The sequence below is a fragment of the Vitis riparia genome, chromosome 3, assembly GCF_004353265.1.
Source record: "Vitis riparia cultivar Riparia Gloire de Montpellier isolate 1030 chromosome 3, EGFV_Vit.rip_1.0, whole genome shotgun sequence".
Lineage (NCBI taxonomy): Eukaryota > Viridiplantae > Streptophyta > Magnoliopsida > Vitales > Vitaceae > Vitis > Vitis riparia.
Window position 1 is genome coordinate 19,090,617 of NC_048433.1, and position 21,757 is coordinate 19,112,373.

Below are 21,757 nucleotides of genomic sequence, written 5' to 3' on the forward strand. Positions count from 1 at the left end.
AGTGAAGAAGCTACTAAAAAAGAGTTGGATTTTTCATCTCAAGGATACTAGTTTGATCTCAATGATCTAAAACTATCTAATGATGGATCCTAGGCTATTATTCTCTAATTAGATGACAATAGGTCTTCAAGATGACATTGCTCAAGTCTCACATAATCCCATACTTTAAGACATGATTATTTCAAAGATAAGTACAAATATCTAGATAAAACACACAAACAAATTTAATGCTTATTTTAGGGTATGTTTATTTTGACTTTTGTCAGAGGGAACCATGAACTACCATATATTGAACAAAAGAATCCTATTTTTTATGTGTCTTTTGACTACTTTAGAATTTCAGTACCATAACCAATAAAAATCACTCTCTCATTCTCTCTCCCCATTCGTTCTCTTTCTTTCTCACACTATTTCTCTTCACATTCCATTCTATTCCATTCTAAGGAGAAGGTCTCACCTTAATTTAATGTACTTTTAGGTCATCAAACAAACAAATGTTTAAATATATCTCAAAATTTGCTTATTCTAATCTAACTAGAGCATCATAAGGAATACAAAATAAAGAAATACAAATAATGGAAAATTTTTGTTTCTTTCTCCCTTTCTCCCTCTTCTCCTCTCTCTCTTAAGCCTCTTTTTACTTCTAAGGATAATTTCACTATAATTAAATATGTTTTTAGCTTACAAAACAAACATACGTCTAAGATACATCTCAACAAAAACAAGTGAACATCAATTAAGCAACATAATTGTAATTCTAAATTAAGTAGATCATTATAAGAAATAGGAAATAAAGACAAATACCATTTTATGTAAATGTTGAAGATATCATTATTAAACAATCACCTTAGCTGGGGCTTAAAATAACAACTACAACAACATTCATCCTTTTTCTGCAAAGATTCTTCAACATCCAATCCTAACATAAACATGTCAAATCAATCAATCAAGAATGTAATATGAGTTAATTTGACTTGATTTTCATGAACTAGAAGTTTTGATTAACTATCTTAAAACTCATAATGCAATTATTTGGAGGGAAAAAAAAATAGAAATTAGTAAAAAAAAACATAAATTTATGGTTAAGTGCATTAAATGATTGATTAAATGTATATTTTTAAAATGAGGTGAATACAACTAGACATGAGTTTGATCAATTTTAGGAAACAAAAACCCACTAAATATTTCATAGGTAGAATAGTTAGTTTGAAGTAGAATAAAAGAATGTTCCAAATGAAATGACAAACTATGCCATAAAATTTTTAAATGTGATATGAAAGTATGCATAGTAGCCTTAAAAAACTTAGAGACAGATGAATAGTTCTACCAAATCATTTACAAATTGAAGCAAACCCTAAAGTAGAGGGAAAGATACTCAAAAAGCTATAATCTATGTGAAACATTAGAACTCAAAAATAAAAATATTTGCTAGTTGCATTTAATCTAACCCCAAGTACTTTAGGAACTCATTTTTTTGCAACTTTAATATCTATAATCCACATAATTCACAACCTTTAAAGAATAAAAAATAGAGTATCACCATAACAATCATATCTCAGGAGCACACTTGGCTAGATATAGAGTTAAAGGTTGTGAGACTTGATGGATAAAAATAGGTTAAAAAAATAATTTTTGTAGAAAAACAAGTAATGATTATGAATGGTCAAGATAATTTGGGTGTTTGAGCTTTTAACTTTTAGCTTATATATTCCATGACTTGATTTCAAAATTTTAGGTTTAGAATTTGTACATTAATTTATTATTAAAAGCAAGATTGTTGTATAGTTATCATGTTTGTGAAAATATTTTGGTCCAAATTCACCTTTTAAATCTCTCCCTTCCTCATTATAACCCTTGCACATTCATCCCTTCCTTATTATGAATGTCATCCCCAAGCTCATTCATTTCTATCTTAGGTTTAATATCACAAAATCAAATGTCTTGGTCTTTTGGCTTAATAAAGCATCATCAACCATAAAATACGAGCAATAATTTCCTTCTTTTTGCTTTGGAAACTAGAAAACATGGGATATACTTAATATGTGTCACAAAAATTGGAAAACATGTTAATTAGCTAAAAATATTACCTTACTCAGGCCCAACAATAGATTTAGTGGTAGATAGAAAAAAAGAAAAAATAATCCTACCAACTTTCATGCCTATAGTAGTGGCCAAGTGAAAATAAAATTTATCTAGGTGTACCTTGAATGCCAAGAAAATACAATGACTAGCCTATGATTTGTAAAGTATGAGATAATGACATGCACTCTCCATTCTAGGAAGATGTACTCCATTATAGCATATATTTCATACTACATGTGCCAATAGATAAGGGGTAAAGGTAAGAAAATTATGAATCCTCTTCACATTATCTTACTCCTAAAAATCTTTTTGTTTGATGATGATCAAGTTTATGCTTTAATCAAATTTGGCTACACCATAAAAAAAAAAAAAAGAAATAGTGTTTAGCTACTTTCAAACATGGCCTAGGTCATGAATGATTCAACTTTAATCGACATTGTTGGCAAATTTTCTAGTTATGATCAAAATGATATAAGAGAAAGTGAAAGATAATCATTTCATTTTAGCCTAAATATATGCTAAGTTCCAACTTGAAACTTATGGATTTTCACTAAATATATTTATTTAGTGAAGAATGCAACAAAAACAAAATAAAACATGAAACTCATGGAAGTGTCAAGGCAATTGAGAGTCTTAAGAGTGATGAAAAGAAGGTGCACAAGCTTAGATGCACAAGAAAATATGAAAAAAAAAAGGCAACAAAAAAGGGCATTGTCAAAATGCAAGAGCCAAATCGATACCTAAAGCTCTACTTTGATACCTAAAATCAATGAAGAGAAGGATTCAAAGCATTTTGAAGCAATGGGCATGTTGTATCAAATGCAATGTTAAATTTCGGTAAAACCCCCGACTTTTGAACAGTAGCATTTAGAAGCCTAATGGTCTATATCGAAACCAAATTGATACTTGACTTAGACTTATTGAAATTTTGATAAAGGCCCTCCAAATATCAAGCCTTGGTATCATTTGTCTATTATAATTAACAACACTTCAAATACAAGTTTGATACAAACAGACCTTAGTGTCAAAGATTTGATACCCACTTTAACAATATATCCACATATTGATTTCTGGTAAAGATTACTCTAGCTAATTATCAAAATTTTAATGCTAGTATGATTGCTCATCCAAAATTTCAATATAAGTATGCATTTATATATTTATTTTTTAGCTTGATTTCATGAGAATTGTCTTTTTAAGGAGCAATTTGTGATGATTAGGGTGTGTTTGAGGTCTAACCAACTGAAGAAGGCCATAAGAAATGATACTTTTGAAGTTGCCAATTTTTAGTACCAACACCAAAAATTTCAAAATCATGTTCGATACATAGTTCACATTTTGAAACAAGCACCTGAAAGATGAGACCTTTTATAAAAAAATTTGATAGCAATTGTGTATTTTGTTATCTGTTTCTACTAATTATTTTATTTTATTTTACTTATTTATTTTCTAATATTTTAGGCATTTTATTGATGTTTTTAGGGTTAAGAGGTATACATAAATACTAACATTAAGGTCTTTAAGATGGGTGGTGATTATTGAAGATAAAATACGTTCTTTCTTTTTTAGTACTTGTTAATTAGTCTTCTTGAATTCAATATTAGTTGTTAGATTAAGTATAAGTGGCCAAAAACCTTGATATCTTGACAATATTAGAGGAATACATCTATGAACTTTAAGAAATTATTCCTACTTTAAGATTCATAATTTCTTATAATTTGAAAAAGGAAAAATAACTCTGAAACTTATGAGACAAGATATGTTTAATAACTATTGGGTTCAATGTATGCTTCATATAAAAAAGGTTGATTTATTGCAATTCGAGTTGATCATTCATATGCAAAGTCTTATATTCATATGCATGAATATAATACTACCAATAACTATACTAATGCACAGATGTCTCTCCCATCAATTGGTATTGGATATAGCTTAACAAAGTGGACAAATGTTATAATCTTTTAAATTTTTTATTATGGATAAATAAGTTTGAAGGTTTTAAAATATCTCTAATCTTAATAGAAAAATGTTGTAATGGCTATTGAACATGCATTGTTGAAATTGACTAAATATTCAAAATTATTCTATTACCTCAACATGACACAACCTATTACTCATACTTTCTTTCATTTGAACTATTTCTTTGTTTTTATAAATTTTGTTTCCCATGACATAACAGTATGCTCACTATTACCGACTAATATGAATTATTTCTCTATTTGTTAGATCACTAAGAAAAATCAAGTTAATTAAAATGATGCATTTTGTCAAATTTGAAAGACAAAGCAATAATCTATTATGCTACCTTCCAAAAGTTATCTTCTAGAGCTCCTTCATAAGTAAGCCTTGTATATGATTGAATATAAATATATAATTAGTAGGCTATTTTAAAAATAAAGTGGAATAAATCAACATAAAAAGATAGTATGAAACTTATGTTCTTAGTTTCATGAAACAAAGAGAGCAAATAAGATAATTGTACAAAGTTTGGAATATAGGTTAATGTTTCAAAAATGAATCTATGTAAAAATGAATCTTGATAGAGAATAAATATATAACCTAGAAGAAAAAGGGAAAAGTCAATAAGATAAAGCTCTTACCAATAATAAAGTAGTTCCAAAATATTGCACGAAATTCTTTGTCACCTTCCTAAAAAATATTATTATAAGAAGTATCAATACTAAAATAATAAAATAAAATTTCATCCACTTGAAGTATTAATGCATATAATGATTAATATACTAAAGGATGTTTCTTTCTAATTTGATATTATGCTAGAGGAATCAATGCTCATTGATGTTTCACATGAGTGGTTTAGCAAAATTAAATAATGTATGACTATCTCTTTAGTGTAAAAAAACTTTAGAATAGACATGCTTGGCAGGTTGTAATCTAAATTATTTATGACTATAACCTTATTTTCCATAGCCAAGGAAAAAAATATCCTGCCCATTTAACATCCTTTATAGTTTATGGAGAGGTTTTATTTAAATTTGCTCCTAAATATATTTGTTTTTCAACCATTTTTATTCATCCACCTATTGGTCTCTTCAGTCTCTTACCCCTTTTCTTTCATTAGTTTTGGTTCAAAATGAATTTAGAAGAGTTCACCTTCTAAGAATGCAGGCCAAAAGCAAACCTAAATTTGGAGATTTTTCTTTTATTGCTAAAGAATTACCTTAAGGTGGTGTAGTTGATCGTTTTACTAATTAAAAGTTGAGGTTAAACCCTATTCACCTTATCCATTGCATTCTTTCCTGGCACTACCTATCTTCTTATCATATTTTGCTGGAATAGGTTTTCTCCAAACTTTTCTCAAAGTTTATCAAGTCTTTATTATAATAGCTTAGTTACCATGCATTTGCTTTATCTTCCAACTCACAAGCTAACTCTAATACTTTGTAGAAGACCAAGGGCATTGCTATATGTACATATTAGACTATGGCTCACTTTGAAAGCTCTTCCAATGTAAATATATCCAAGGAAAACTAACTAATTAAATGGAATAAAAGTACCAAACTAACATCACCCACATGAAAAAAATCAATGATTTTTATTCTTATTTTGTGAGAGATTGTTCTCATTTTAAGGATAAGATTTCTGATAACCTAGAGTTGTTCAAGATCTTTTTAAAAAGAAGGAATAACTCTTTCAAAGGCTTGTTCACGAGTTTACCAATGATCAATTTGATATATATACAACTCAATTTGTATTGTTCAAGTATTGATTTGTTCATCAACCTAGTGAATCTTTGTGTTTCTAACATACTTGATAAGGATGCAGTTCTTATTTCATTGATCTAGTTTAATACTTGAACACATTGCAATAATGTGATTCATTTATAAGAAACAATTAAAAAGGACCATTAAATTGCTTCCAACAACGTTTTACTACCCCCTAAAATTTAAAGCAACAATTCCGACTACAAAACATACTTTGATACCTCTTCTTAATTAGGTAACAGATGGTGTAGGTAAGCTTTGACAGAATTTCAAGTGGAGTTAAAATCTTTGTTACTATGTGATGATTATAAGGTCTATAAATAAGAAAAACTATGAAGAGAACTAAAATTGAAGAATAAAGATGTTCAAGCTTAGTGGACTAATAATGCATCACTTTTTATTTTTATTTTTTAGAACCAGTAGAAGATATGCTTGTGTACATTAAAGAAAAATATAGTACAAAAACATTACCATAGGTTGCAAATTTGCTTCAAGGGCACTTTCAAGACCAAAAGTAGATGGTAACTGAAAACCTTCTGGAATGGATTTCATTTTTATTATAAGCCCCCAACTGGAACACATATAAGAAAAGTTTAACTATAATGAGGTTATATTAATGTTATGGAAAGGTTGAGAGGTTCTAACACACAAAGTGATAGTGGCCAAAACCATTGGGTGTAAAAGAGGTGCAAAAATAGTTAGCCTTCAAATGACAATCAAAGTCAATTTTTTGTTTCAACTTGGTGATAGAACAAATGAATTCGAATTAAGGAATGTGGCATAATAAACAAGTTGTAAATAGGATATAGGAAACCTTTTGTAATCAAACTCAAAACTTACAATTGCCTAATTTTAAATAATGACAAAATAAATAGGAAGTAATATAAAGATATGTAGAAAGACAACTTGCCACAATTTGAAGATCTAAAATTTATTGATTGATGTTAACATATGTGATTAGTATTATAAACCTTAGTTCATTTAAAACAATACATGTCCTACAATTTGGTTTTGTATATATTGTCATGTATTGATAAAAATATGTGGTTCAAGATATAAATATTTTATAAATTGAAGATGCCTTAGAAGAAAGAGGAGAAAAAGAAAAAGAAAATGAAAAAATGCAACAACGCCCATGACAACAAGAAATGGAGCTTATTTTTAAAACCATGAGCCTTTATCATAAAATTTCAACAACATTTGTAATAGAATAAATATCTACTACCCTAATTAAATTTTAATGTTCTTGCAATTGATTGAGAAAAATAGTCTCTTCTATACCAAAGAAAATGGTGCAAGGAAATGAAAGAAAAAACTTGGGGAAGAAAAACTCATGAATAATATTCATAACTACAATGTTCAATCAATGCTCTATTAGATGCCTTATAATGTCTCCATTACCTGTCTATATCCTTTTCTGGTTTAGTGATCACCTCTCGTAAAAACTGAAGCATATCCTTAGGTAATGTTGAAGGTGGTTGATTCTCCTGCAAGTTCACAAGTCATGGTTACATGCATGTGATTTCTACTTCGCCATTGCATTATGTAATTAGTATGCCTTCCCACCCCTTTGATAAATGTTTTATTTAGCCTTCAAGATGGCTCAATAGGTGAAGTAGACTTTTATATATATATATATATATATATATATATATATATATATATATATATATATATATATATATATATATATATATATATATATATATTGGTATCCATTTATGATAGTAAGTTTTGATAGAATATTTTAGGATATATATGAGAAGGAAAAGTTTGTGAACTTAATTATAAATATCATACCAAGTAGGTAGAAATGTAAAGAGCAAAAAATAAATAGTAGAATAAGACTTAGAGTTCAAGTATGGATATTAGTAGCCTAAAAATGTGAGATATTTTAAGGGTCAAGAATTATATTTGCTTTCTATTTCCTTAATAAATTCTCTATGGTATATTGAATTTGTTCTCTTATACATGCATATAAGCATAATTAGTCAAACCATTTTAAGACCTTTTACAAATTTATGTATGCATTTATTTTTATCTTTAGGTTATTGTACTAACACACATATTGATCAAGCCAACTTGTGGATGAATTAAATGACCTCAAATATATGATCCAAATAGTATGTGGACAGATTTTATTTTTAGAAGTGCGATATTTAACTTACCCATCCAAGTGAAAACGAAATATTAGCTTTAGATCCCAAAGGCAATAAGAGAATTGATGGATTTGAATCAGGTTTCGCATTTCTGACTGCTTGTGTGATTAATTGCATGAGTTGATTAGCCATTGCATCCCCACTCCAAACCTGGTGAATATATATGTATATGATCTCAAAGCAAATCCAATGGATAATATAATATCATCAAAAGGATGTATAGAAAGTAATTACAACTCAACTTACAATTATTGTGTTTTTTGAACCCGATCTTTTTATATATTCATTAACTTTGTTGAATATGTGATGAAGAGGAACCTTTGATACATCAATCTGGAGATGGAAAGCAAACTATCTTATGGAAAAACAATTAAACAAATCCTTTATCATAATATAAAAAGTTAAGTTTTAAAACCTTACTATATAATCCTTGTATGAGATGCTACAACATGATAACAACAACTCATTTCCCAACCTTGCATCATCTTCGCAATTGATCAATGTTATCCCAACAAATCTTTTCCAATTGTACCTGTAACAACAACTTTAAAGATTCAATTAAAATATTTTAAAATATTTAGAATATTTTAAAAACATCATTTTAAACAACTCTTATATGTATTTGAAATCAAATATTATTTTAAAAATATTTATACCTTAATGAATAGACGATAATAATTTTTAAACCTTAATTATTTCGTAGTATAAATAATTCACCTAAAACAAAAATACCAGAAATGCTTAGACATTACTCTGTTCCCAGGATCTGCTTGTGAATCGCCGCCGCCAATGTGTGCATTGCTAATGGGAGGCCATCGCAATGCTCTAGAACCTCGTCCTTCATTTTCAACCTATATTCTTTCAGGTATTCCAATAAGCTTCCATACTTGAATCGCCATGCTTGCTCCATGGATGATGGAGGTTGCATCTGATACAAATTGCGAGGGCCCACCATCATTCTTGCTTTGTGGGGGAGTCGGCTTGTAATGATGACATGCCCATCACCATTTCCATCACCATTCACAGACTTCAACTTGTCCTTCAACTTGAAATACCAGTCGATGTTGATGTCCCAGATGCCGTCCAACACCATCAAATACCTTTTACCCTTCAAAGCTTTCCCCAGAATCTCCAACAGCTCTTCTACTCCTACTTCTACCCCAGAGTCCACCACTGCTGCTGCCTCACATTGCTTCAACATGTCTTTTATCATCTCCTTAAACTCCACATCTCCACTCAGTTTCTGGAATAAGCATATCCAAATTCTGTAATCCCAGTTATACCACTGAATGAGTGGAGTGAAAACCAATAGAGCGAGAGTGGTTTTACCCGAGCCCCCAATTCCCACGATTCCAATTTCCTCAAATCCTTCCCCTTTCCTCACTAGTCGATCTAAAATTGTACTTACTTGTTCATACAAATTTCGAAATTGGACGGGATGAAATTCATCGGGGTTTGGTGTTGAAATAACTGTCAAGGAGGTGAAGGATGATGAACTTGCCGCCATTTCAGCTGTAGCGTCTGGAATAGAAAAGTTTGATGGCACAGACTTTGCGTATTGGAGGATGCAGATTGAAGATTATCTCTATGGGAGGAAATTGCATCTGCCTCTTTTGGGGACAAAACCTGAGAGTATGAAGGCTGAGGAATGGGCGCTTCTTGACAGACAGGTTCTAGGAGTTATTAGGTTAACTCTGTCTAGGTCTGTTGCACATAATGTTGTAAAGGAGAAGACCACAACAGATTTGATGAAGGCTTTGTCCGGTATGTATGAAAAGCCGTCCGCAAACAATAAGGTGCATCTGATGAAGAAGTTGTTCAATTTGAAGATGACAGAGAATGCATCAGTAGCACAACATCTGAATGAATTTAATACAATCACAAATCAATTGTCGTCTGTAGAAATTGATTTTGATGATGAGATTCGTGCTCTGATCGTCTTGGCTTCTTTGCCAAACAGTTGGGAGGCAATGAGGATGGCAGTAAGCAATTCTACGGGAAAGGAAAAGCTCAAGTACAATGATATACGAGATTTAATTCTGGCTGAGGAGATTCGCCGAAGAGATGCAGGTGAAACCTCAGGATCTGGTTCTGCCCTAAACCTTGAGACAAGAGGCAAAGGTAATGACAGATATTCAAATCGGGGTAGATCAAATTCCAGAAATTCTAATCGGAACAGAAGCAAATCTAGATCAGGCCAACAAGTACAATGCTGGAATTGTGGGAAAACAGGTCACTTTAAAAGGCAATGCAAAAGCCCTAAGAAGAAGAATGAAGATGATTCTGCTAATGTTGTAACAGAAGAGGTACATGATGCATTACTTCTTGTAGTAGATAGTCCACTTGATGATTGGGTTTTGGATTCAGGAGCTTCGTTTCATACCACTCCACACCGAGAAATCATACAGAATTATGTTGCAGGTGATTTTGGTAAGGTGTATTTGGCTGATGGTTCAGCCTTGGATGTTGTGGGTCTGGGAGACGTCCGGATATCGTTGCCCAATGGGTCTGTTTGGTTACTGGAGAAGGTTCGACATATTCCTGACCTGAGGAGGAATCTAATTTCTGTTGGACAACTTGATGATGAAGGACATGCAATACTATTTGTTGGTGGTACTTGGAAGGTTACAAAGGGAGCTAGGGTATTGGCTCGTGGAAAGAAGACTGGTACTTTGTATATGACTTCATGTCCAAGAGACACAATTGCAGTTGCTGATGCAAGTACTGATACAAGCCTATGACATCGTAGACTTGGTCACATGAGTGAGAAAGAGATGAAGATGCTGTTGTCAAAAGGAAAACTACCAGAATTGAAATCCATTGATTTTGACATGTGTGAAAGTTGCATCTTAGGAAAACAAAAAAAAAGGTAAGCTTCTTGAAACCTGGCAGGACACCGAAGGCTGAAAAATTGGAACTAGTACACACTGATTTGTGGGGGCCTTCTCCGGTTGCATCCCTAGGAGGTTCAAGGTACTACATCACTTTTATTGATGACTTAAGTAGAAAGGTATGGGTTTATTTTCTGAAAAATAAATCTGATGTATTTGAAACTTTTAAGAAGTGGAAGGCCATGGTTGAGACAGAAACAGGTTTGAAAGTAAAATGTTTGAGGTCAGATAATGGAGGAGAGTACATAGATGGAGGGTTCAATGAGTATTGTGCTGCACAGGGAATTAGGATGGAGAAGACCATTCTTGGGACACCACAGCAGAATGGTGTGGCTGAGCGCATGAACAGAACTCTCAATGAGCGTGCTAGAAGTATGAGGTTGCATGCTGGACTACCAAAAACTTTTTGGGCTGATGCTGTTAGCACTGCAGCTTACCTGATAAACCGAGGACCATCAGTTCCCATGGAGTTCAGACTTCCTGAGGAGGTTTGGAGAGGTAAAGAGGTGAAGTTTTCACATTTAAAAGTTTTTGGTTGTGTTTCTTATGTTCATATTGATTCTGATGCTCGTAGCAAACTTGATGCAAAGTCAAAAATATGTTTTTTCATTGGCTATGGTGATGAGAAATTTGGCTATAGGTTTTGGGATGAACAAAACAGGAAAATCATCAGAAGTAGAAATGTGATATTTAATGAACAGGTTATGTACAAGGACAGGTCAACTGTAGTGTCAGATGTTACAGAGATAGATCAAAAGAAATCTAAGTTTGTCAACTTAGATGAATTGACTGAAAGTACTGTCCAGAAGGGGGGTGAAGAAGATAAGGAGAATGTAAATTCACAGGTAGATCTGAGTACACCTGTAGTTGAAGTTCGCAGATCTTCCAGGAACATTAGACCTCCGCAGCGTTATTCACCTGTTTTAAATTATCTCCTGTTGACTGATGGCGGTGAGCCAGAGTGTTATGATGAAGCCTTGCAAGATGAGAATTCAAGCAAGTGGGAGTTAGCCATGAAGGATGAGATGGATTCCTTGTTAGGGAATCAGACATGGGAATTGACTGAATTGCCAGTAGGAAAGAAGGCTTTGCACAACAAGTGGGTATACAGAATAAAGAATGAGCATGATGATAGTAAACGTTACAAGGCCAGATTAGTTGTTAAAGGGTTCCAGCAGAAGGAGGGCATTGACTACACAGAGATATTTTCTCCAGTTGTGAAAATGTCAACAATCAGACTTGTACTAGGAATGGTGGTTGCAGAAAACTTACATATTGAGCAGTTAGATGTGAAGACAGCATTCCTTCATGGTGACTTGGAGGAAGACCTTTACATGATTCAGCCAAAAGGGTTCATTGTTCAGGGACAAGAGAATCTAGTCTGCAAACTGAGAAAAAGCTTGTATGGTCTTAAACAAGCTCCTAGACAGTGGTACAAGAAGTTTGACAGTTTTATGCATAGAATTGGGTTCAAGAGATGTGAAGCTGATCACTGTTGCTATGTTAAGTCTTTTGACAATTCTTACATCATATTACTGTTGTATGTGGATGATATGCTTATTGCAGGGTCTGACATTGAGAAGATTAATAATTTGAAGAAGCAATTGTCCAAACAATGTGCAATGAAGGATTTGGGAGCTGCAAAGCAAATCCTTGGTATGAGAATCATTAGAGATAAGGCTAATGGTACATTGAAGCTTTCACAATCAGAGTATGTGAAGAAAGTTCTCAGCAGGTTCAACATGAATGAAGCTAAACCAGTGAGCACACCCTTGGGGAGCCATTTCAAACTAAGCAAAGAACAGTCACCGAAGACAGAAGAAGAAAGGGACCATATGAGCAAGGTGCCCTATGCCTCAACTATTGGTAGCTTGATGTATGCTATGGTATGTACAAGGTCAGACATTGCACATGCAGTGGGAGTTGTGAGCAGATTCATGAGTAGACCTGGAAAGCAGCATTGGGAGGCAGTCAAGTGGATTCTAAGATATCTGAAGGGTTCATTAGATACATGTCTTTGCTTCACAGGTGCAAGTTTGAAATTGCAGGGTTATGTAGATGCTGATTTTGCTGGTGATATTGATAGTAGAAAGAGTACTACTGGGTTTGTTTTTACTCTTGGTGGTACAACTATATCATGGGTTTCAAATCTACAGAAGATTGTTACTTTGTCTACTACAGAAGCTGAGTATGTTGCAGCAACTGAAGCTGGAAAGGAGATGATTTGGCTACATGGTTTCTTAGATGAATTGGGTAAGAAGCAGGAGATGGGCATTCTACACAGTGACAGTTAGAGTGCAATCTTTCTTGCCAAAAATTCGGCTTTTCATTCAAAGTCGAAACATATACAAACAAAATACCACTTTATCCGTTATCTTGTTGAGGATAAACTGGTAATACTTGAGAAGATTTGTGGATCTAAGAACCCTGCAGACATGTTGACTAAGGGTGTCACTATTGAGAAGTTGAAGCTGTGCGCAGCTTCAATTGGTCTTCTAGCTTGAGGACACGAGGATGAGTTGTAGGGATGAGGGATTGTTTCTTGGAGGATAGCGGTTTGATGTTGGTGATTGGACTAGTCTCCAAGTGGGAGATTTGTTGGGCTTTGTGGAGCCTAGTTTTGTTTGATCCAATTTGACGACCCGACCCGAATAATATTGCATGGCTTTTTAATGGGAGATTTATTGAGGCCTGTTGGGCCGTTTAGCCCATTGTGGAACCACCCTTTGTGATTAGGGTTTTTTAGTGTGGTGGGGTTGTCGTATTATATATATAGAGAGAATATTGTAGCCGCTAGGTTGTACTCTGTATTCTTCCCTGATAATAGTGATATCCCTGCAACTCCGTGGATGTAGGCAAATTGCCGAACCACGTAAATACTATCTTGTGCGTGTGATTGTTTTTCTTTGGCGTTTGTTTTTCTCTAATTTTTGTTTCTCACGGGTTGGGAATTCGGTTTAATTCCCTACAATCCATGCATCGGACCCTCCTTCTTTCGGGGTTCACGCTTCTCTGACAACACCACGCACTCTTCTAATGCGCTGATGGCGTTGTATAGACAATTCTTCAATCTTATGGGTGTGGATGCCGTGATGTCCTTTGCTTTCAACACATCTCTAATCTGTAGAAAATGAGAGCGAAGGGGGATCTCATTGTCCCCCGTGTGTTCCTCCTCTGCGTCTTCCAAGTCCAGAATGAACTTGTTCTTCAAGAACTGCAAATGATCAGCCGACATTTTGTTGCCGATATTCTAAGTGATGATGAGGTAATGAGAAGTATTTGCTAAAAATGTGGGAGGCTTATCGTCTAAAATTCTCAACCCCCATATGAAGAAAGAATATTCTTGTGTTTGGATGACGGGAAAAGAACAAACAACAGGGAAAGAAAAATTAAGTTGAGAAAGGAAAGCTCTTTATTCTTTTATATTTAACTCTGTGCTGAACCAAAGAATCCTTGTTATACTTCCATTGACCTTTGATGATTATGTCATTCCAAAAAAAAAAAAAAAAATTGAATGCAAAAATTTGACCTAACATGTGTTTTCAAATTATAAAAGAGCTTAAAAATTTTCATAAAACAAAAGTTGCAATTTTATCAAATGATAAATTATAAATATAAGTCTTATTAATTTTGATGATTTAAAGAAATAAATAAAGAATTTCAATAAAAAAAAATAGATATTTTAAAAATAATAATTTATTAACAAATGAATAATAATAACAAGAATTATAAATACAAGTCTTGATTTCTTTAAATTTTTAAAAGTAAGAATTTTTTTCTTGGAAAAAGTTTTAAAAGTAGTTTATACTCATAAAATTCAATAATTTTATCAATTTGTTTTCTGAAACCAAAATGTTTAAACCTCTTTGAAAAAATAAGGTTAATTTAATTAAGAAAAACACCCAAGCAGGAGGTGAATTGGGTTTTTGAAATTCTTTTTCATGCACAATAATTTTAAGCAAAATAAGGAACAAATGTAAAGAGATTGAGTTAGAGAGATCAAACATAATTTTGTAGTGGTTCAGCACCCTTTGCCTACGTACACTCTCCCTCCTCAAGCTTTTAACCAAGTGAGGGTTCCACTATCCTTGAAGTTTCAATCAAGCTTCCAAAGTCTTTACACTTTGATTCTGGCTCCAATGTGCTCTTACGCAATCTTTCAAGTAATCACCAACTTGAAACATTCTATACACAACTTCATTTAATCATAGCCTAGCTCAATAAATGCTCAAATACAAGGAAAGACTAGGATGAATGAAAAAAGTGCACTAAATGATATGCAAGTGAAGAGTTAATGCACCAAAAGAAAGAAATGAGAGTTTTGAATGAAGAATAGGTAGCTAGACAATTGATTGCAAGTGTTTTTTAATTCATAAATGAAGTAGAACTTTCAATTTATAGGTTTTTAGCCTCAAACACCAAAAATGCCAAAAATTAGCCTTGATCAATTAAGCTCCAATTCAACCGGTTGACTAGCCGTTAGGCATTAAATGCAGGACAGGTGATCATCGAGCCTTGATCGGGCCTTAATTGGGAAGACCTACCCCTTGACCGAGAAAGGTCTCACATTGATTGAGAATGCAAGGCTACAAGAAGAGAGAGAAGATTTTTGCATCCCTTGATTGGTCCCTGATCGGGAAGGCTTAACTAGTCGACCAATTCCATGACTGATTGAGATGGTTCACAAGTCTCCTTGACCGGTTCACCTATTTTGGCCTAAAAACCTATCTTTTTCTATTCTTTTCACTTCTAACACTTAGGCAAGGTCTTTAAGAGTATTGATATGTCAATTTTAAAACAATTTGCCTGACAGTATTGCAACGAAAAATCATCAAACAACAAGTCATCCAAGCATCCAATGTAAGTCATCAAATATATATAGGCATATCATATATCAAGTATCATTAACAAAAGGGTATAGCCCATGCTATCTTAAAGTGGTGAATAATCAACAAGTCATATATTTGTCCAAAATACGAAAATGATATGCATGTCATGTTCAAAATGAGTGAAATCTACTATATCTATCCTCCTAGATCCTAAAATATCTTCCCCTTTAGCAGCATAAAAAAAAAAAACAAAAAAACAAGAGGGGTCTCTAAATAACGATCAAGGCTGAGGAAAAAGATGAGGAAAAATATATCACAAGTAGGCCATCATCTCCTCATGCTGTCGAGGAAAATGATCCTCAATCTAATCCATTCTCTACTGTAGGTAATCAAATTGAAAGGTGAACCCACTTTGATACTAGTCCATCATATCCTTCATGGAATAAAAACATGTCATTGACTACTATAAGCTCCTCCATATGAGTACCAAGGGAGTTTATTTAAGTTGATAAGTCCATCCATGAAGCGTAATCAGGAGTTGAAGATGCTTGTGGCTATGGTATCTCAATAAAAGTAGGCTCGATGTATGCTAGTTTAGAGAAGTTAGGCTCAGTATATGGAGTGTGATCAGTAGAAGGTCCCTCGTATAGGTAGGCTCAGTCATCATCGAATAAAAAAAAAAATAGGCTTGAACTAAACACCCTCGGTATATGAAGGAATCCTTGTCTAAAGTGGGAGGATATTAAGTTTAGGCTCACTTTACAAGCCACTTTGAGGGTCTAGGCCAACTTGAGGGTCTACCCCACCCTCCATCTATCGAATCTCTACAACCTCAACTCCAAGGTGTACTTGTTCCTACTTTGTCCCTATGACTATGCTTGTGCATGTGCCTATGTTCTCTCTCCTTTTCTAACCTAAGAACCATATGAAGCTTTCTCAAATTTCATCTACCCCATGGATTGATCATCATATGTGTCATAGATACTAAGGGCCTCAAAATCTTTCTCTTTGCTAAGTTCAATATTGGAATCTTTGAAGACTTTAGAAAGGAAGCGACTATAGATGAATACATGAGTCGTGCTCTTGCTGTAGGCAATTATGTGCATCATCATCAGGTATCCTAAATGAATCTATCTCCTAGTTAGAATGGAATTTATAAGGAATGCCTCGTAATGGGAGACCTCATCTCAATGTCTATCTTATGGTAGAAAAATAAAACACAACATATGATGGAGTACTTTATTGAGATAATGATGATAATTTTGTTTAGTAGCCCCATTTGGGACCACAGAGTTGATCTAAGTAAAACACAAGGGCAATGAAGCATTTCAATTTGCATGGGATATGTATGTATATATATAAATACGCCTAGATTCTATTGGTTTGAAATTTCATCAAATGCCTCCTGTCTCTTTCTCACTTGTTGTTTTCATCTATCTCTTTTTGTAATTTAAAATAAGGGAGGTCTTTGACGAATTTTCAAAATTGTGGGAGATTTAAAGGCGTTGAGTTATATATATGTATATATGTATATATTCTTTTTGTTACAACATTACAAGAGAAAATGTTGAATAATAATTGTTAACATAATATTTAAGATTATGTTTTTATAATAAGGATATAAGAGGGTTGTGGAAATGAAATGTTTAACTTTAATGGAAAGTATTCAATTTTAAGAATAAAATTGAAAGTATTTATAAAAAACTTAAAATAATTAAGGATTAAAATATTAGTTTTATGTATCAATGTTGAATTTTACAAATATATTGGATATATACGAAAATATCAATGGAAATTTGGACAAAAAAATTCGATGAAATAAAAATTGATCAAAATTCATAAAAATATTTTTAAAAAAACTCCACAAAATGATAAAAAAAAATAATAATATGTATATTAAAATTGTTTTGGTGAAAAAAAATGGTATATGTATGATATAATATGTGATATATGATAATAATATTTTATGTGTTGATAAGAAATATGAATTTTTTAAGTATATATACTTAATATTAATCTACATTAGGTATTTGATTTCATTAAGGGGGTGTTTGGTACACGGGAATGGGGAGTGGGAATAGACATCTCATTCCTTTTCTCCCTTATTCCTATGTTTAGATAAATGTTAAGAAGGTAGAAATGGAATAAAAAATTATTCAGGCAGAAATCAAATTCAACTTATAAGTCGGATTTGAATTCATCAAAAGTAGGTGGTATTCTGATTTATTAAACCCATTTGATAATATCAAATAACCTAAATTTATTATTTTACCCTCTTATCTTATTCTTCAAGCCCGATGCTTATCTTCTTTGCAAAGCTAGAGATCCATTCATAACCCACTTCTATGTGACAAGTGATTCTCCCAAACTGAATCAATCAAACCTTCCACGACATTTAGAAAAAAAATTTCAAGACCATGATTTTTTTTATTAAAAAAAAAACGAATATTTAAAATTTTTTAAGGTTATGGATTTTATCGGATATGAGACTTGTTGAAAATTATAATGAAATTTGAATTCTTTTATTTCCTCTTTTGGAAATAGGAAAAACATTTGCTAGCTTTGAGAATTTAAATATTATAATATATATTGGTAAAATATAATTTTATAACTACTTAAGAATGACAAATTATTCAAATTTTTAATAAAAATAATAATTGAATATTTTTACATTAAGGTTATATGATTTTTTATGGTTAATTTTATATTTATTGAGTATTTATATTTTTTTAGTCTTATTATTTAATAACAAAAAAACTCTCAAAATTTATTTTAAAAATATTTTAAATTATATGAAAGGATATTATTGTAATTTTATTTCTTTTTCATTTTCATTCCTATTATTATCAAACATTGGAATGGAAACAAATAATCATTCCAATCTTGCATTCCTAATTCATCCAAATGCTAGAAATGGAATCATCGAATTCATTTCTATCCACTAAGAAATAGGAATGGAAACAAAATATTCATTTCCATTCCCAATTCCGATGTACCAAAAACCCCCTAAATGTCATGTCAATAATTTATACATATTGCATTGTAATAGTTTTTTGGGAAAATTACCCTTTAGGGTAGGCTGGGAAAAAAATTACCAAAAAGGGTGGGTGAATGTGATAATTCTTTAAAGAACCTAACATTTTTATTAGATCAATTTACCCTGAATTAAATTCTAAAATTACAATTTTTAAGAAAAAGAGAATTGAAAAAAAATGGGAGAAGACTGTCGTCCCAATGCCCTTACTCTGAAAGCTTCCCTTTCGCATCGTCGGGGTGTTTTCATTGGTGGTATTGTATTGTGTGGCATATTGAATCTTGTGTAGTCGTCTACAATTCCATTGTTCCAATGGTGTCTCTGTTGAAGAATTCCATTCTACATCATTGTTGGCGTGTCTTCATTTTAACATTGTGTCTTTGACGACGTCTTCTACTGCATATTTTTTTCATTGTATCTGAAATAGTTGATTTTTTTTTCATTTAAATATGAGAAATCTTAGATTTTAGTTTCTAGGGTTCATTTAAAATTTTTCATTATATGATTTTAGTTTCTAGGGTTTATATGGGGTACTTATTCACTGAACAACTGGATTATTGCGGTGTTATGTTCTTCGATTTGCAAGGGAAATGGAAAGATAGAGTATGGATGAAGTTTGATTGTGTTATTTGAATTGGTTATTAGGGGGAAACCAATCTGACCTCTTATTGAAGTTGTTCTAGTTATTTTCGTTATTTGTTGTAGGTGGTCATTGAAAAATCTAGACATGAGAGAATTTCACTATTATTTATTTCAACCAGTAGTTTCGTGTTTGGTTATTGTATACAAGGAGATGCAAAAAATTGTCATAGTAGTAGGAACACTGTCTCTACTCTAGCATTTCTCATTTTCCTCCTTATTTATTTATTTAATTTTTAATGTTTGCTTTGTTTTGAGAAGTGAACTATTTTTGTAATTTTAACAGTGGTATAAAAACTAGTATAATTTGAAAGTGGAGTTATGACTTCGTATTGTTTTGGGTTTAAATTGAACTCTCTGCTATATTTTTTTAACCTTTGGTAGCCTCCATTGTTGCAACTGTCATATTTTGATATATTTCTCATTACATTGTTCTAGTTGTGAGACTTCAATTAAATAAGAGATTAACGAAAGATCAAATAGGGTTGTTGGTGGAAGTGAATCCACACGATGACAAAGCCTTAAATATGGGGTGAAGGTTTCGAGACTGATCAATAATATGGGAATAGTTTTTAGCAGTATGGAACAGTGGATAAATAAAGATGAATGGGAAATTATGTCCTTCCATAAAATTCATGAACTCAAACATGTTCATATGAACATTTTAGTTTTAAGTAGGACTAACTTCCTACATATCTTCCTAAGGAAGTAGTGGCTTCTATTGAGAGTTTTTAGCCTATTGATGTCTTTAACCCGTAGTGTCACCATATGTATAAGCACTGTAACAATACTAACAACTAACATCTTCTATACCTTGCAAGTGGTGTACTGAGTAGGGCCTAAGTTTGTTGGATCCTAGTAACTAGTAATTTTAACTTTTCATGCCCAGTGTTGTTTCTTTGCCTTGATTAGAGCAGAAGGGAAAAGAACAATTCACACAACTGACTAAATAATTGGGATTAAGGCTTTGTTCTTCTTCTTTCTTATTTGTTGTTTCTAAACCTAGAAGGAGTAGTGATTGAATTATTGAAATTAACCTAAATGATTGAAATATAATTATCAATTCAGGAGTATGTTGTAAGTTTTAGGTATAAAAACTAGGAGTATTTTTTTAATATTTTGACAACCTTTTTAACTATTCTAATTGGATTCAATATTTTGATTTTATTCTCATATTTCTTTGCAAATCTATTTAATTCTTGAAAAATGAAGGAGAAGAATGGAAAAAATAACTTAGAATCTTATTTTATTTTCTAGCTTTTAGCATTAGTTTCTCAAATATGTTATCTTTTAGATGCTTTATGTAATTTGTATTATTTCTTAAGGATTGTGTTTCCAATATTGTCTTAGGGAGTAAATTAGACATTTTTTTAATGCAAACAAAGTATCATCTCTTTTTCTACATTTCAATTCTTTCGGATTTAATATATATTCTTGTAGTGATTTCTCTCCAATTTTTACGTTTTATTGAATTCTCTTTTGGTTTTTGATTTATGGTTTGCTAATAGTAGTTGTTGCACACCATTGATTCCATTGAGGTCTTTGGTTTGTTTCTTATAGGTATGCACAATGCGGATTTAGAGAGGATAGAAGATGTTCTTACATGAGAGATTTCTAGAAATGGTGCATGATTGTGATACTATACCAACAGGAAAATCTAGTAGTAAGATGATATAGTGGAAACAATAACAACATTAGGTATCGTGATGCTTATTTGTTTGGTTTCTTTTGGTTGTTGCTTTTCTACATGTTTTAAGATTGAAGTATTCACCCTTCTCATCAAGTTGTTGTAGGCTATTTTCTCTACTTCTTTCCAAATTGATTTTTGGAATTCACTAGGTATAGTGAACTTTCATTTTGGCCTTATTCTAATGTCTTCAATTGGAAATATGCCTCTAGATTGTTCACTTTTGGGTTTATCTAAGGTTTATTGATTGTTTCTCTTTCGAAAATATTTTTTAAATGGCAACTAAAATCTTATTTATTGTCCTACATGTATGCATATCAATATCTCATCTTGAAAGCATACTTTTGATATACTTCCATCTATTAGTGCTTTGATGTTGTGTTCATTCCATTGTTTCCATGCCTGCAAAATTTAAAACAAAATAAAATAAAATATGAAGTCCATAATTCATTGAAACAAAATGATGCAAATTTATGTAACTTTGGTAATGATACAAAAAAAAAAAAAAAAAAAACCGACATATCCCAAAAGGCTCAAGGACTGCTCATCATGATAAAAACTATTGTTCCTTTTCCCACTTATGATCTCTAATAATAACACCTCAAAGCTAAATACATCTGATTTTTCTGACAATTGCCTCCATTGCATACTTGGGGACATATAGCCACTGCATTTGGTCTTCAGATATCATGACAATCCTAGAAGAATCATCGA

The 21,757-nt window shown here is 32.2% G+C and overlaps 1 protein-coding gene and 1 long non-coding RNA gene across 2 annotated transcripts; both read right to left on the reverse strand.

The window, feature by feature from the left end:
- Positions 1–850: 850 nt before the first annotated feature.
- LOC117911051 lies at positions 851–6,355 on the reverse strand. The gene is made up of 3 exons (XR_004650832.1): positions 6,276–6,355; positions 4,683–4,731; positions 851–919 (listed from the first exon to the last, which is right to left on the reverse strand). It is a non-coding gene; the product is annotated as an uncharacterized LOC117911051 (long non-coding RNA).
- An 846-nt stretch (positions 6,356–7,201) lies between these two features.
- Positions 7,202–9,470, reverse strand: LOC117911025 (putative disease resistance protein RGA3). The gene is made up of 5 exons (XM_034825193.1): positions 8,716–9,470; positions 8,384–8,495; positions 8,210–8,296; positions 7,973–8,113; positions 7,202–7,291 (listed from the first exon to the last, which is right to left on the reverse strand). Exons 1-5 carry the CDS (start codon positions 9,468–9,470, stop codon positions 7,202–7,204), a joined length of 1,185 nt encoding a protein of 394 aa, XP_034681084.1.
- Between the last annotated feature and the right edge of the window lie 12,287 nt (positions 9,471–21,757).